Below are 16,483 nucleotides of genomic sequence, written 5' to 3'. Positions count from 1 at the left end.
TATGATTTGAAGATCTAGACTTAGAAAATATTATTAAACAGGTGACAGCGAAAAGATCAAAAAGCAGCAATGTTGACAGTTTTATTTCAACTCTTTTTTAGCATCCCATAATCTGTAACCTAACACCAGATCTCTGAAATGTTTATCCGCTTTACAGCACTGCTTGACCAATATATAGGTGAAAACTTGATTAACATGATCATCAACAATGGTGCCTTAAATTAAACTATACCATGATGTCTTGGTTTGTTGTTGAAGCAAAAAATTTGATGTCCTTGTCCTTTTTCATTGGAGGAAGTCACCTGCAAGTTATAACTTATCATGCACTTGAAATCTCATGTTTCCATTTTCTTGGAGTGGAAGGCAGACCTGACTGCATTTTATTACCCAATACGAGATGCATCATCCATGAACCAAATCTAGAATTTCTTGATTGCTGAGCTGAGGAATATGACCACTAGAACAAGCCTCAATTCCCAGTCTCATATAAAAAATATCACACAGAAGACTTGTGTGACTTTTTGAACGTTCTATGATGCGTGAAATTACCCATGGAAATTACATGTGAGAAGTGTACGCGAGATTTCCCTGTTAAGATAGTTCGACCAGAATATACCACATGCAATGCATGTTGGGTGGAGTTGGATGACCCTCGAGCAAGCTCCATGAAACTGTTTGAGATTTTTCTATAAATATCGCGCAAGTTGGGAGGCCAAGGCTAGTTGTTCAGGTTTACATTAAGATCATTAAGCACGAGAGACAACTGTTCCTGAAACATGGTAACTTGAGAAAAATGATTGAAACCTTACCATAAAAAATGGATATGAATTAATTTAATGACCTGCTTAACTAATATACAGCTGATGCAATAATTAGAAAAGAGAGTTGTATGTAAGGACAGTGGCAGCAATTGACCCTATACAAATAAAAAGCGAAGGGAGTAAGGTGATATTAAGGAGCTTGTCTTCACCCAAGTAGCCAGCCAATGTAATGGTGCCATCTGCAATAACTCGAGCTAGGGTTCCAGCCTCAGTTGATAGCAGCCCACCATTGTAGGTTCCACGAGCAAGGCGGGATGACATGACTTGAGACAGGAGGGACAAATTGACACCTACATTTGGGCAATCAAAAAATGTGTGCCGCAACAACACATTCAGATGCCGGTCAACACATGGCTAAATAAAGTCAATAAAACTATCCAGGATAATTTACTGCTTCAGCAAATGGTGGGCAACATCTGTTGCATCTATTATTTCAGTTGTGAATCATATAATAACAGAGGATGAAGAATAAAGGAAGTTGATAAAAGCAAAGGCTGTTAACATTTATGTAACCAACCTATACCTAGAAAATAAATATGTGCATACGTCAAAGAAATAGAAAAAGAATAATTTTCTTAAAATGCTATGCACCGACTAATGTCATCATATTAGATAAAATCTTTTAAAAGCATACATCTTCTCTTACCATTGTTGGTTTTAACAATATTTGGATATAATGAATTTTGTGAACCCTTAAGATTTGAGAAATATCTTAGCATTTTAAAATCACCATTTTAATCCAACCTCCAAAACTCAAATTTGTATTAAAGTTGAAGGGTTGAACTTTTATTCCTAGGAAAATTGAACTTTTAATTATTGAACTCAAATGAGGGGCATCCTTGTTTAAATGTAATATCTTAAGTGGATATTAATTTAAATAATATTCATGTAAATAAGATCTAATATTAACTAGTTTGTTTGCTAAGTAAACAACTTGTTTGCCTACTAAGCCTTAGACATGATGTAGGATCAACTTATCTTAGATGATTAATAGGCCGATGTTCATAATAACCAAAGGGACCAACCCATACTGATGACTGACTTAACCAAGTGGTCTGACATGCTAGCCTACAAACAGAGGCTGATGAAGGCAAGTGAGAAGGAAATAGGAACGAGTAGATGGACCTTAGCAGCAGCAGGAGGAGGAGCAGGGAAGTATGGATATACATTTATGGATTCATTGGTAACAAATTTCTTCTTGCCTCACAAATGTATGTCTTTGAGTCTAGGAAAGCTTTTTCTAAACTTCAGGTTTCTTATGAAAATTCTTGCCCATCACGATAGGCTTCAGTTTCTAAGCAGTTTAGTACTTAAAATCTGTACTTTGAAATCTTTGATTGGTTGCAGATGTTCTCACATACTCTTCTTTAGAAATTTGATTTCTATGTTAGTTTGAAATTATGTTTTGATTTCTACTGGAATTTCTGAAATAATTTGAGTTTCTCAATTGAGCATTATGCTTGTATATATGGATTCTGACCTAAGATTCTGTTCTTATTAGAACCTCTGCTACGTTTGTTTATTTCCATACTAACTTTCCAATAAATGTTCCGCGTAAGATTTGAAAAAATATTATGCTTAAAACATATATATGAACTTCTAGATAAGTGGTATATTTAGCCTCTTTTCAGATATCCATGAGAATATACATGGCACCCTAGCAAGGTGTTATATTTGACCTCAATCAGATATATTTGGACCCTTGGCTAAATGGTATATGTGGATCTCAAAGATATACATGGCCTCATCGAGTTCACCAGCAAGAACATATATACAGATCTCAAGTATATACAGTCTCATTCAGTTTACAGATAAGGATACACATGGCATCACCTGCATCAGCGATGAGGATTTATGTGCTCAAGTACATAAGTGAACCTCTTGGTCAGAAAACATGAAATTGTGAAATATTAATTTAAAAATACATGTTTTGGTCATATCAGAAAAAAATTGATTGTTGGCAATCATTATAAAATGGATCCATTTAATGTTTATTATTTCTTTAATGATCTTATATTCATCCTTTTAAACTCCTTCCGAAACTAATGTGATTTGAACAATTCGTGGTGTTCGCATTTTGTATTGGAAATTATAATTTAAAATATCATTATAAAATAGTTTAAATGAACCTTGACATGAACTTTCAGTAATTTGATGTATCATCATAAAAGTTATTATCTTTAATAAACTTAAACTCTTTGGCCCTGACATAGCTATTTATTGAGCTTTGTAGACTTCTTCATCCATACAATCAAATACATTAACTATCTCAACAAAGAGGATTTGGTGTTTTGAAGTTGGCTTTGGATCTAGCAATTAGTTAAGCGATACCAAGAATATAGTAGTTCTTGTTTTGTTTGCATCTGAAGGTACATTATTTTGCATAATACGCTATCTTCAAGTTAGGTAGGTTTTGTTTATAATTTATCATGGTATCAAATATCAGTATCAAACACCACACTGTTTTTCCATTGAAATGATAAGGCACCAGCACCGACAATATGTACCGCAATTGACAACATCAAATACAAAAAAAATCCATTGATACAATGATATGGTCCGTAAAGTCCCGTCAATATGCATGGGTGCGGTTAATATGTACCAATGCGGATGGTTTTGGCATCCCTATACCCATACTAGTGCCAATTTCATGTCGGAATGGTATAATATTGAAGGTCCTATCCTGTTCCAATGGTTTTTGAATCCATGGAATTAATGGTTTGTGATACACTTCCAATCATACTCTATTCAGTCAGTTACTCTCAATTGACAATGGATTGACTATGAAAAAAATTACTTTAAGAGTAAAACAAGTCCAAGACTCAAGGCATGACAAATAGTTTGGCATTTATTGCTAGTCAAAGAGGACCTGCACAAATTAAAACCATAGTCACCTGGAAACCCATTTCCCGGTGAGATTTTCTGAGGAAATCAAATTAGAAAGCAATACGGTTCCTTTAGAAAACTTGCTCTAACAAACTAAGGCAGAGAGGAAGTTATTAAAAATCAAAACTCCCAACAAATGAGCATCAAAGAAAGGGATATGGCATCAATGGGAGGGGAAGGGACAGAGGGAGAGCCGTTATTGCCCTTTGCACTGCCCATCAACTATGCCAACCCACTGATTAAAGGTCTAAGCTCTAGATGTTTCAAAACAGAAAAAAGAAAGGAGAACAATCTGAACTAAAGATTCACTCTGAACATCTTGATAAAAGCACTCATTTTTGCAATACATCAAAACTTTTTATGTGTTTTCTTGTCGAAAGAGAGTTAGTACTAGCAATGGAGGAGCAACTCTAAAAACATCTATCAACAGAATTTTATCTTCTCAACAAATTGAACCCAACTTGAGAAACTAGTAAGAATAAATTTATGACGAGGTAATCAGTGGAGTTTCCTATGGTTTGTTCGCATGTTCATGTGTTTTCTGCAATATATTTTGTTTGCTTTATGATAAGTTTTCTTGTTTCCTAAACTAACATCTTTTCTAAACAATCATTTTTGTATTTCAACATGTTTTTTTGGTAATACCTATTTCTCACTTCCGAATTTTCCTACATCAGCTTTTTTGTACAATTACCATGCATAAGAGTGTTGGATGATTCGTACATTCAATAAACTTCAAGTTTGGGCAAGTTTGACCTAATACAACTTATTGCTATGGTGTCACTTAAACAAAATCATGCCACCATTACTAGAACTCATCAAAATCCATGGGGTGGTTAAAAATAATATAATATTGTTTTTTCAAAATAAAAAGGCACATATCATCATATGGACATGGGAAAGAAAAAAATGAAAACAAAACTTTTAAACTTTTAAAAAGAGAATTACGCACTTTTAATTCATTTTTGCAAATAATTGATAAACAAAATTTGTGATTAATCCGCATTCTTACCACGTTTGAACAAAGCCAACACAAATTGTAGTGAAGTAGCATTTTGTTATGGAAGTAAAATATGTTAAGCACATTTAGCTTTTCTTTTTTCTTCCTATTCTTTTAAGATCAGAAAAGCCTAAACCAATAAATTTGAAATTTTGGCGCAAAAAACACTAGTCCAAAGATAAATTGCTACCTAATTCAAAGACCTTACTGCAGACATTAAAGCCACCCTAGAAAAGAAAATTCTATTTTGGGTAACTGGTCTTTAACAGAAATGCAAGATGGTTATAATGGACAATCAGTTCAAGTTTGATTTGGTAAACAGTGAACTGTTTGGTAAACAGTGAATCCATTCTACAATTGTATATTCCCTTGTTCTTGCTTCCTTACCATAGACTTCATCTAAAAAATTAACTAATAACATTGTGTTGTTCACATAATCCTTTACCACATTTCCCAATGTTATCATTTTCATTAATTGACCTTGTAGTGCATTATAGAAAGCCAACATTCCCTTAGTAGTGCATTACATACAAAGATTATTTATTAAAATAAAACTAAAAAAAATGAGCATATGGAAGGTCTTAACTCCAATAAAAAAAAATACAATTGTAAATTACCTTGTTCTTGCTTCCTTACCATAGACTTCATCTAAGAAATTAACTAATAACATTGTGTTGTTCACATAATCCTATACCACATTTCCTAATGTTATCATTTTCATTAATTGACCTTGTAGTGCGTTACAGAAAGCCAACATTCCCTTAGTAGTGGCATTACATAAAAAGATTATTTGTTAAAAATAAAAATAAAAAATGAGCACATAGAAGGTCTTAACTCCGACAAAAAAGATAGAAATTTTGACCGAAAATGTAGAAAGAGAATTTTGTTGAGATCTATAATGAGAAACAAAGCATAGTAATTATTCCAGGGAAGCAGCCATAAATTACCTTCAAGAACTTCTGCAGACACAAATGTAATAAGTGCTGAGCAAACATATTGTGGCACTGTATACAACCTTGAGATGTGGAAACTTAGAACTATACCTACTAACACCATAATTTCTGATGCTAGCAAGATTTGCCTGCAAATTATCAACCATTAAATCAACAAAAACTATAATTAGAAACCAACTTTGATTGGCTTATTACAGTTGCAGACATTAGCTAGACATATATTCAAGTCTGTAACACAAAGATTGAAAGTTGCATTTGCAATTTGATGGACTAATTGACTCGTGAAAGAGAATAAAAGTGTACGTATATTTTATGCTACCAGTTAGTTATTAGTTGGTGACATATAGTATACTACTATGCTCTATGCTAGTGAACAATGGACAGTCCTTGAGCTTGTCAACCGACGGTGCATTAATGTACAACAAACCACAAAAATGAAATCCTAATCTAAGAGCTCTGCATTTAATTTCTAATATTGCAATAACCCAACCGAAAAGAAGTGGGCCTGGTCCACATGACCAGCCCAAGCATTGGAGAACAGCCCCCCACCCCCCGCCCCCACCAAAAAAAAAAGAAAAAAGAAAAAAGAAAAAGGATTGAAGAAGACTCCCGTCCTCCTGCTCTTGCCAGAGGAATCCAATGCCATGAAGGATTCTTGGCACCTCCTCCCATCTTATTTAAAGACCTCCTAACTCTTCAAATCTCACCACCGTCGGCCATCAAAATTATCATAGGAGAAGCCCTCTCACTCTTCTTCTTCTTTCAGATGTCCTTCATCATGTCCGACGGGATCACAGCCCAACTATCACCAGAAGTAAGATAAAAATTCTTTAATCCTTCAATGAATCCTCCTCATCTTTCTTAGCCCATGAAGGTTGCATTCCAGCTGACTATTGCCAGATGTCATCTCACCAAATATCCTCTATTTTGGCTCTCAAATTCCACTATTTTTCCAATGTTTTACTTCGATTTTCCGACACTAGTTGTTGCTGCCAACCACCGATTAGGGAACCTCCAATTGCGTCGCCATGCCTGCATCACCGGCCACAGTCACCACCGACGAGAGGTTACCCAGTTTCGAGAATAAGGGGCAATCCCCTAATTCACCAAAACACCAAGAAAGTGAAGCAAAAGAAAAAGAAAAGAAAAGAAAGAAAGGAAAAAAAAAGAGTTCTCTCTCTCTTCCTCAACTTTCTCTCTCCATTCTCTCTAGTTTCTCTCTCTATGAAGTTTCTCTTTCCACTGTCTCTCTAGGATTGTTTGATCCAGTAAAGAACTCTATGGACCACGATGAATGGATCCTAACCTATGGCCGCCAAGCACCGTGTCGGCACCCACTCTAACCAGGTTGGGTACTACCAGATTCAATCACCCATGATTTTTGTTGAACCATCCGTATTCTAGTTCAAGCATGATTAGATGATATCAGTGTGCTCGAATCGATCGGAATATTGGGCACTTCCACTTGATGTGATGATGTTGGAGCTTAAGATTTTTTAAAATATTAATAATTAAATTATGATAATAAATAGAATTTTAGATACTAGATTCTGAAGAAGCCTAAGATTAGTTGAATTTGTTTGCCCATTATTCATGCAAGGTAAGTAATGATCTAACTTTTCTAGATTTTTCATTTATATAATACTATTTTTGGTATCAAATAAATTGTTAATCAATGTATATGTGATTTCTGAATTTCATGAAATTATATTTTGAATGAAAAATTGATGTATAATTTCAGAGTAATATTTCTTGGACTATTGCTATAATTGTTTATTGATCTTATATGATATATGCATATTTTGGTTGGATATGGAATATATGTTATCGAAAAAAAGGAATTTTGATATGTATCAGATTTGGACTCCCATGCTTGCCTATATTTTGGATCCTACTAATTGAGGGTTTAAGTTTAGATTTATTATTATTGTTTTACAGGATTATTAATTGAGATTTAAGTGTTGCAAGATTTTTAAAATTTTATTTATCAATTGGATTTGTTAATTAATTAAATTTTAGATTTTAGTTATTTAAATTATCTTCATTATGATACATTTAATATCATATTGAAATGCCTTGTATGCTTATGGGGAGAGTTCTCCATGAGTATACGGTGGTTGCTGTGACCCCTAGTTTGCAATGTCGGATTGGAGTCATGATAAATATTACTAATTCTAGTTTTACAATATTATTCAGATAAATGATCTGGCCACTTTCTGTTTAGTTAGTGCCATAGTTGGTACCTGAAAGCTTTGTATTTAATTTCTACTATGGCATTAAATTTGGATAAAAGATCTTTTATCATTCCATTCAGATAAAAAAGATCTGCCTTTTTGGTGCCAAGGTTTCGTAGTTTGGACATCCACCTTCTATATCAGATAGAAGTATAGGACATTGAACTCAACTGATACCATAAATTTAAAGAAGCTGTAGCGTAGACCTTAGAAGACATACTGGCACAATTATGTCAATTATATTAGCTGTAAGCTGGAAAACATACATAATTACATATGAATGTTTTTGTCAAATATACCATACATGCAGATGCAAACATAGACGGTACATGCATGCACACACATAGAATTTTAAAACAAGTATTCTAATTATTAATAAAAAAAGGATATAAATTGTATCTTTGCAAAAATGAGTTGAGTACTGTCCTCTAATGTTTAAAGTATATAATTGAAGGCAACGAAAGATTCTCTTTCTTAAAACGAATGAGGAAGTGAGAGAGTGTGTGTGTGTGAGAGAGAGAGAGAGAGAGAGCATACTCAAATTAATAAGACAAACTGTATAAGCAAAATCTGATGTTTTCTTTCTTACAAGAAAATGGCAAAAAAATTAACATGTAAAAGCTGACTCATAACAAAATTAAACCCAAATTAGAAAGCACAGACATAGACAAGTGCTGGTGATTTCACTTTCAATCATTATTTACCTGTATAAGAGGTTGACCCATCTGGCAAACACAACCAATTGATGTGATCACTGATTCTACATCTATGCAGTGGTGGGGAGAGGAACTTGGCCCCCTACCTGTCCTTTAATGCTATGATAAATACTAGCCTGGTTCATAGTTTTCAAGAAAGATTCTTTAAAATGAGAAATGTTCAAAAATTTTCCAATTACTTGATTTGAATATTTGTTGATAGAACATATGTTTAGTGGCTATCACAAAAGTTTATCCTAATCTTTAAAGGTCATCTAGTAAATGCATGATTTTTAAGCATCATAATACATAAAATTTCATAATCCCTTGCATCTACATCCTCTCCCTCTCTCTCTCTCTCTCTGTGTGTGTGTGTGTGTGTGTGTCTGTGTCTATATACATGCTAACCAAAGAGAAGGAAACAGAAAGATAATTGAAATTCCCCTCTTCAATTTTCCAACGGGTTTACTAAATTGCCTGAGTGGGTCTGACCATAGAGGAGAACTAGAACTTACCTCCCAAACCAGATTTTCTTTTCTATTTGTTATTGAATAATTCTTTATTGTCTCTTTGACATGCATTAAAGAAAGACTGCAATAGAGCTCCACATTCATGATACTCTCTCTCTCTCTCTCTCTCTCTCTCTCTCTCTCTCTGAGTTTCTCTTTTATGTTCTAAACCAACCTTAGCATACATGAGAGAAGCATCTAGTCCAGGCCCAGTTTTTCTTCTTTTTTCCTTTCTGAATTTAGTAGCTAACATCAAACTTTCTAACTTATAAACCAAAATAAATAAATAAATAAAACAAAACTAGTAATTTCAGACAAATTTCTAACAACTTTTGTCTGTTAAAAAGTTCTATCATGTAAAGAAGATAATATGCCCATGAAATTATTTTTCTTTAAATTAAATAATGAAATGTACTCCAACTACATGTAAATAACTACTTCTAATGATGCTATAGTGAAGGAATTGTTTACTAAAAGATTCATCCATTCATATTCATTTTGGCTTGACAAAGCAAGGTTCTTTAACATCAAATTGTCTGGCAAATTTGCATGAGAAACTACACATTTTTACATAAAAGAATAGAATATTTCTGGACAACTCAATAAGATGAATAATCAGAATAAAAGGAGCTTGATTTATTCTGTTGTAAAGCACCCTGGAACTTGTTTATCTACTTCAAGCAAAAGACATTCGCTTCCATGCTTCCCTTTGTCTATTGGTGAATAGAGGCCAAAAAAAATATTTCCATCACTCCATCACTGAGGCTCCTCTAGAGCATAGACTAGCTAATTAGCCTCATATAATACAGGTGCATCTAAGATCATTACTTGGCTGATGCCTTTATTCGAAGATATGGGACCAATAATCATATAGTTTAATAATCCTAATCATATAAATAATTAACATAAATGTTGAATGTCCCAAATACATGTTAAGCATCTGGTTGAAAGTGACAAACTTCCAGCAGTATTCCTTTAGAGGATCGTTTTGAATGCACACACAAGGGTAGTGCACAGGTGGTGCAGTAATTTCAAGATTAGCCCGATTTACTTCATATTGTAAATTATGAAAAATTTAAGTCAGGCCATGGCTTATATGTCAGTACACGTGCAACACTGCAGTTCTATGAAGCATATCATACTACAAAAAATGGAATTGGGAAAAGAAGAATGTATCTGATAAGGAAATAACATAGAAATCATTAGAAAATAGTTTACTCAGGAAGGACTTTCTAGATCTAAACCAGAAAAGGCAGACAACGACTCCCTGATCATACAGTAGTCCTAAAATAAAAATCTGAGGTTTATAAGTTTGTTATTACCTGTCTTCAAACATGTTGCTAATGTAGGTTCCAACAATAGCATTAACAGGAAGTACTGTTAGGCCGAGGACTGCCAGAAATATTGCCACTGAACTTGTTGACCACCTGAAGTAGTAAGTGGTAATGACACTTGATTCGGAAAGTAAAATCTCCATTGCATATTTGAGCATGAAGTATATCAACAATTGGACCTATAAAAGTGAATAAAATCAATGAGACAAACTTGGTAAACTTTAATGATTATCGAACTTCAATTATAACAAGAAATGCAACATATGATTAAGATGTTTCTCTGGAATTAGGATTGAGTCCAGAAAAATAGAGATAAGCAACTGTACCAAATATGCATGACAATAGCTGTTTCTAACAATGATCCTGAGATTTATCTAGCAGTTAACATGCTGATGTCTAATATATGCATGCATTTTCCATGGGAATTTGCTGCCATTATATGGGCGTGGAAATGAGTCCAATACTAACAGCTGTAAGAGTGGAAAACAGTAATTTCAGAGAATCAAGATTCAGAGATTCATCAATTCAAGATACATCTTTTCAATTAACATCAAAATTATCAAAGAAAAAGTGTCAATGTATAATTTATATAGTTTGGACTTCTTTGATCATTTTCTCTGCATGTGTACTATTTCAGCATGTATTTCAGTCTGTTCTCTTCATTCTTTACATATCTACTAGATTAAGAACATATAATTTCTGACTTCATGAATTCTTATGAATTTGACATGCCTACATAAAATAACTCAGCAAATCATGCGAACTTGTTTTTTTGGATGGACACAAGAATCTAGGTAACCCTAATTATGGGCATATGTACACGTCTTATTCAGTTACTTCTCCTTATGAATAGCAGACTTTACCTTGTGGTCCACCTAGTGCAATCAAACATGTGCAATTACTGAGATTTAAACGAAGCAGTGGATTTGTACACAAAAAAAAAAAAAAAATGAAGCTTTTGAAGTTTAAGGTAGTCAACACGTGAAGTAGACCAAACTAATGCAATCTCAAATTTCAATGAAAATTCACCCCCTTTGTGACTGTCACTCTGTTTGTGGACAAAATTGACTATTTAGACTACAATTCAATACCCAACTTTTTGCAGGTGCTCCATATGTGTGGAACTAGTGACTGACCCTTGCAAATATTGCAGCAAAGGTTCAAAATTTACCAGTGACTACTCTTAGCTCTCAGTGCATTTCTTTGTGTATTCAAGGCTTTTAGGTCAGCTTATCCTCACAGTATCCTTCCTATTCCTTGAAAATAGAGAAGAACGTGGCCAACTCAACACTAATATCACCTTAATTTAATAGTTTTGGATGCCGCTGAAAATGGTTTCAGGAATTTTCTGTTCATTTATAAACAAGGTATGATATTAATATGGTAGAAACAAGCCTCTGGTATAAGTCAAATTTGTCTCTCGTGTACTTAAATATCAAAAACTAGAAGCTTAATTGATCAAACTAGAGCCAATTTAATTTTTCCAGTGATCTATAACTGTGTTACTATAATATACATTACATGGAATTTAACAATGTATGCCCACAAAAAGCAACTGTTGGAGAAATATAATTAATTTATCATCTAGATGATGAACCATCACTAAATACACAGTCTAGAAGCCTGTCTCCTTCAAGTGACAATATAAGCTAGTGAAGTGGTAAATAATACACAACCAACAAACCAATTGATAAACCTATCAACTGGACCATTACTAACAGGATGCTGCATATGCAAGTCACCTTCACTATGATTAATGGCCTTACCTATTAGTATTATGCATACAAACATCATCTTTGACCATTATGATTTCATCTCTAATCCAACAAATGAGGGAAACTAGCTATTATAATTCAGATATGAGACCACAATTTGAACCATGTAACTATTCATTATCTTTTACCACAAAAAAAGGGATTATCTTAGAATATCCACCATCCAAATCTATGTATATTTGCATATAACCAAACTGATTAATTATGCACAATATAGGCTCCTGACTGCTGAGGAATATTGATTTATCAACTAAACAAATAAATTTAGTGCACCATCATACACTCAAACATTGCATACAAGCATTATAAGCCTAGTGTGAATGTGATTCGTCTATGTGAAAATCATCTCGTCATCTAATCAAACAAATATCACACCGGTAGTCCACATTATAGCAGCACAAACAACATATCCAAATAGTACAAATACAGTGCCTAAGAAGCATTAATATTTTTCTATAAAACAGCATTCGCATATGTCACTCTGTAATGAACTGCTTAAAATAATATATAGCCAATACTTCTTTTTGCCTTGTGTATTTGTACCAAATTGCAATCAAAAGTTTAGCTTCCTAGCTCCCAATCTTCCCACAGCTATCAATGGTGTGTGCAGAATACCCAACTATCCATCTTCTGATAGATCAAAACAGTAGGAATGGATAGAGACTTTCAAAAATAGGGGAAATCCCCTCAAATAGGTCTGTATCGGGCCTTCTGTGCGATATCGATCGAGATAAAGGTAGAAGCGAACAAAGAACCAGACAAAAGCGTAATGGGTCTTGATCTTTGACTCAATATACTGCATGTATCGGTCAGCATGTAATGCATCAGCCGATAAACAGTATCAACAACCAGTTTGAACTGCCTCGAATTGGCTACAGATCGGCCCAATACAGCTTAGCACCAAGATTAAAAATGCTTCCATGCCTTTTTTTGGGTTTCTACTCATTTGAAGTGGGGAGGGTAGGTTTGCAGTTACGGGGAGCTTGGACCAGCATGAATTTGCATTGGTTTAGTGACAAATTCCATGACACTAATGACAAGCAAGGATGGCAACGGACCGGACCTTGTCATGTTAACATGGGTACCAGACCATAACAACCAGCTTGAACATGACGAATGAACAAACAAATCAGAAACTCAAACCTTGATTGACCTACTAATCAAACAAGTAACATGACCCAACATGCATAACCCATTTAATAAGCAGGTCTTAATCAACCGGACTAACCGGCATGAATGAAGCAAACCAACCCAAGTCATCAAATCTTGAATCCTCAAAGAAAGAGAAAGATGGTTGCTTATCTGATTCCTTGCCACCTTCATGAAGATAGGATGAAACACATAGTGCTAAACCACCAGCTAGTGGGAGGGGTATGCCACATAGTTCTTATCCTTAAGGATGAACATCATTTCCCACCAAAACATAAGCCTCAATAAATCTTTATCTTGAATTACAGACATGGTACGGCGCAGTAGTGGAAACATGAGCAACATCTCCATGGGTGAGAGAAGGAAGCAAAATTGATGCCTCTGCACTTCCAACAACAATGACAAATCAATGGACAGCAGCTGTTGAGGTGAAGAGGGGGTGACAGTCCAAAAGCCAGCCTATGGTGATAGCAGCCATCAGAACACTTGACATTGAGTCAAGAAAGAAAGTGGAAGGGAAGTAGCAAAGTGGAAGTGGGCATGGCAATTTGATAGGCTCCTTTAGGATAGAATGACAGAAGGTGCAAGCATTTTGGGATTTGAGGTAAATGTGGGAAAAAATTTGGGGATTATGTATGGGTCAACAGATTATTAACAGTCTTGCTGACCCAACGTGATTGAGTCATTTTAGGCCAGCCACCTCAACATCCCAAATCTAAACCTGGCAAATTTATTATTCCAGTAAGTCATGTCAACTTGTTTACGACAACTGTAGTATCCTTGACCTAAAAAACTTCAGGTTAGGTTCTCATCACACATTGGGAAAAGAATTGCCACTTCTAATGAGAAGGTGATTCCTCATTGCTAGCTAGGTAATGCACTCTCCCGTCCAATTCTTTTGGTAGCTTTTTGCACAATTCTGAGTCAAATCCACAGTTTTGAAATTAATGAATAGGAAAATCATCACTAACTGAAATAACAATTAGTGCATACGTAGAATAATGATTAAACAATAGAAACTAATTAGAAGAATCACTCTCGGCAAAAAATGACCATTCTGCATGGTATATCGACTAGCCATGGTTGTATGGCAAGCACCCAATGTCGGTATAGTATGTAATGCGTTATGTATCACATCAAACCATGACATGCATGAGCCTCTAACTTGATTTAAAAGATTGAGAGATGACACACAAAAGTGACTGCCAAACAGGAAACAGTATTGCCATTTCTACATCATCCAGTATGCGGCCACTTTCATGTACAAAAGACTCCATATACCTATTATTTAACTTTACATACTTTCTTCTGCAGGACTAATGATTTAGGAATCTCTCAGATTGATAAAGACTTCTCAATTCAATTCAGGCCCTTCTCATTACAAGGAGGGTGGGCATGGCAATAACTACCCAAACCACTCGGGAACCACTTGAACCAAGCCAAATCTAGCTGTTTGAATGCAGATCAAGGTAGGTTCACTCCGAACTAACCCCGAATCACTCCCAAACCAAGCACGATGCCTGCGTACCACTTAGGATGCCTTTTTTACCTGGTTTCTTTCTCATTTTCTACCATCTTAAGGTGAGAGACAAAAGACAGGAAGAAGGTAATTGTTGGTATATTGATTGCAAAGGCTTTGAAATAGGATTAAATCCATTTAAAATCCTCGATTTGATACACACCATTCTGAAATCAATAATCAATTCAAAGACATGGACTCTGCTACTTGAATGATCTAGTAGTAACAAATACAAGTTCACTTGAATAGTTAAAAAATTAAAAAAAAAAACAGAAAAACAACACTCCAAGTAAATGACAAATTATATAGAGAAAAAGGTTGAAGACAATTCAAGCTCCAAGAAAGAGAGGGGCATAGAGAGATTCAAAACTTGAGTGCAGAATTCAACATCATAGAGAATGAGCCAGAAAAGAATATGACAAACCCTATAAGATTCGCATACTCTAATAATGAGCTCAACATAAGCATGTAGAGATATAAAAACCCTTAAATAAGTGATGTTTTGAATTCTCAGTTCCAACCAATGTACGCTATTCCATCCAAACCAAGTGATACGAGATGTACCATATTGTCCTCGAGCTGAATCAGCCAATTCAGCCCTTGAGGTAGGAAAACGAAGCGAACTACTCCAAACCAGGCGGTTCGAAGCAGTACCAGACTACCAGTTAAAACTAAGCTCATCCACCCATGCTCACACCCTATGCGTGTCTTGCATGCACCTGGTGCACGCCAAGCCCTTTCACCCCCACTCGAGGCCCACACATCCTGCAGGTGTCTCGTGTGCACCCTCCTCACATGCCTACAAGTGAGAACAAGGATCATCGAATCGGATCCAGACCCCATGACGACCAGCCAGCAGTACATGTTGGTACGTCCCCGTACCAGACCATACTAGATCAAAACCGACAGAAAAATGAAGGATGAATTGGAGAGAAAAAAAAAAAAAGATAAAGAGAGAGGGAGGAGGGAGGAAAAGGGAGACTAGTGGAGATGTTGGTGGTGGCCACCGAAGAGCCGCCAAGGCCTCCTGAGCTCCATGATCTTCCGTCAAAGAAAATGAGAACAGACAGGTATAGAGAGGGGGGAGGAAGAAAAGAGGAAGGAGGGAAGGTGGCGGGGAGGCCATCGGAGGGCCATCATGTGGCCACCGTGGCCACCGAATGGCCCAAAAATGCCCTCGTTGCATCATTTTTTTTATAAAAGACAATAAATAGTGAATCCAACCTCCCCGCCACCTTCCCCTCCTTCCTCTTCTCTCCCCTTATTTCTCTATCTATCTCTCTTCACGCATCTTGCGGAGGACCATAAAGCCCCGGAGGCCTCGACGGCCCTCCGACAACCTTGCCGGACCACCTCCAATCTTTCTCTCTCCTTTCTTCTCCTCTTTCTCTCTTCCTCCCTTTCCTTTTCCCTCACTCTGTTTTTGCCATCATTCCAAATTGCACCAGTTAGCTGCCAGTACGGTTCGACATTCTTCGAACCCTCTCGTTCAGACCGGTTTGGCAAATCCTGCATGAGAAAGCCCCCTCCCTATCTCTTAGTCATGAGACCCCCCTCCTAATTAGTCACATAACCCCTCAATAATTAAGGGGTGCTGAGAAACCCCTA

At 35.7% G+C, this 16,483-nt stretch overlaps 1 protein-coding gene across 3 annotated transcripts in view; it reads right to left on the bottom strand.

The window, feature by feature from the left end:
• Positions 1–784: 784 nt before the first annotated feature.
• Positions 785–16,483, bottom strand: part of LOC105034273 (SPX domain-containing membrane protein OsI_21475) — a 47,414-nt gene continuing 31,715 nt past the window's right edge. For all 3 annotated transcript variants that reach the window (XM_010909353.4, XM_019846940.3, XM_073246729.1), the window contains exons 9-11: positions 10,421–10,611; positions 5,655–5,788; positions 785–1,111 (exon numbers count right to left, since the gene is read on the bottom strand). In XM_010909353.4, the coding sequence (XP_010907655.1) occupies positions 873–1,111; positions 5,655–5,788; positions 10,421–10,611 (564 nt within the window). In that variant the 3' untranslated portion in view covers positions 785–872. The remainder of the gene's footprint in view (positions 1,112–5,654; positions 5,789–10,420; positions 10,612–16,483) is intronic.

This window comes from Elaeis guineensis, chromosome 12 (assembly GCF_000442705.2).
Source record: "Elaeis guineensis isolate ETL-2024a chromosome 12, EG11, whole genome shotgun sequence".
In the NCBI taxonomy this organism is placed as follows: Eukaryota; Viridiplantae; Streptophyta; class Magnoliopsida; order Arecales; family Arecaceae; genus Elaeis; species Elaeis guineensis.
The sequence above is the reverse complement of the archived record's forward strand: the minus strand, read 5'-3'. Positions and strand labels throughout refer to the sequence as shown.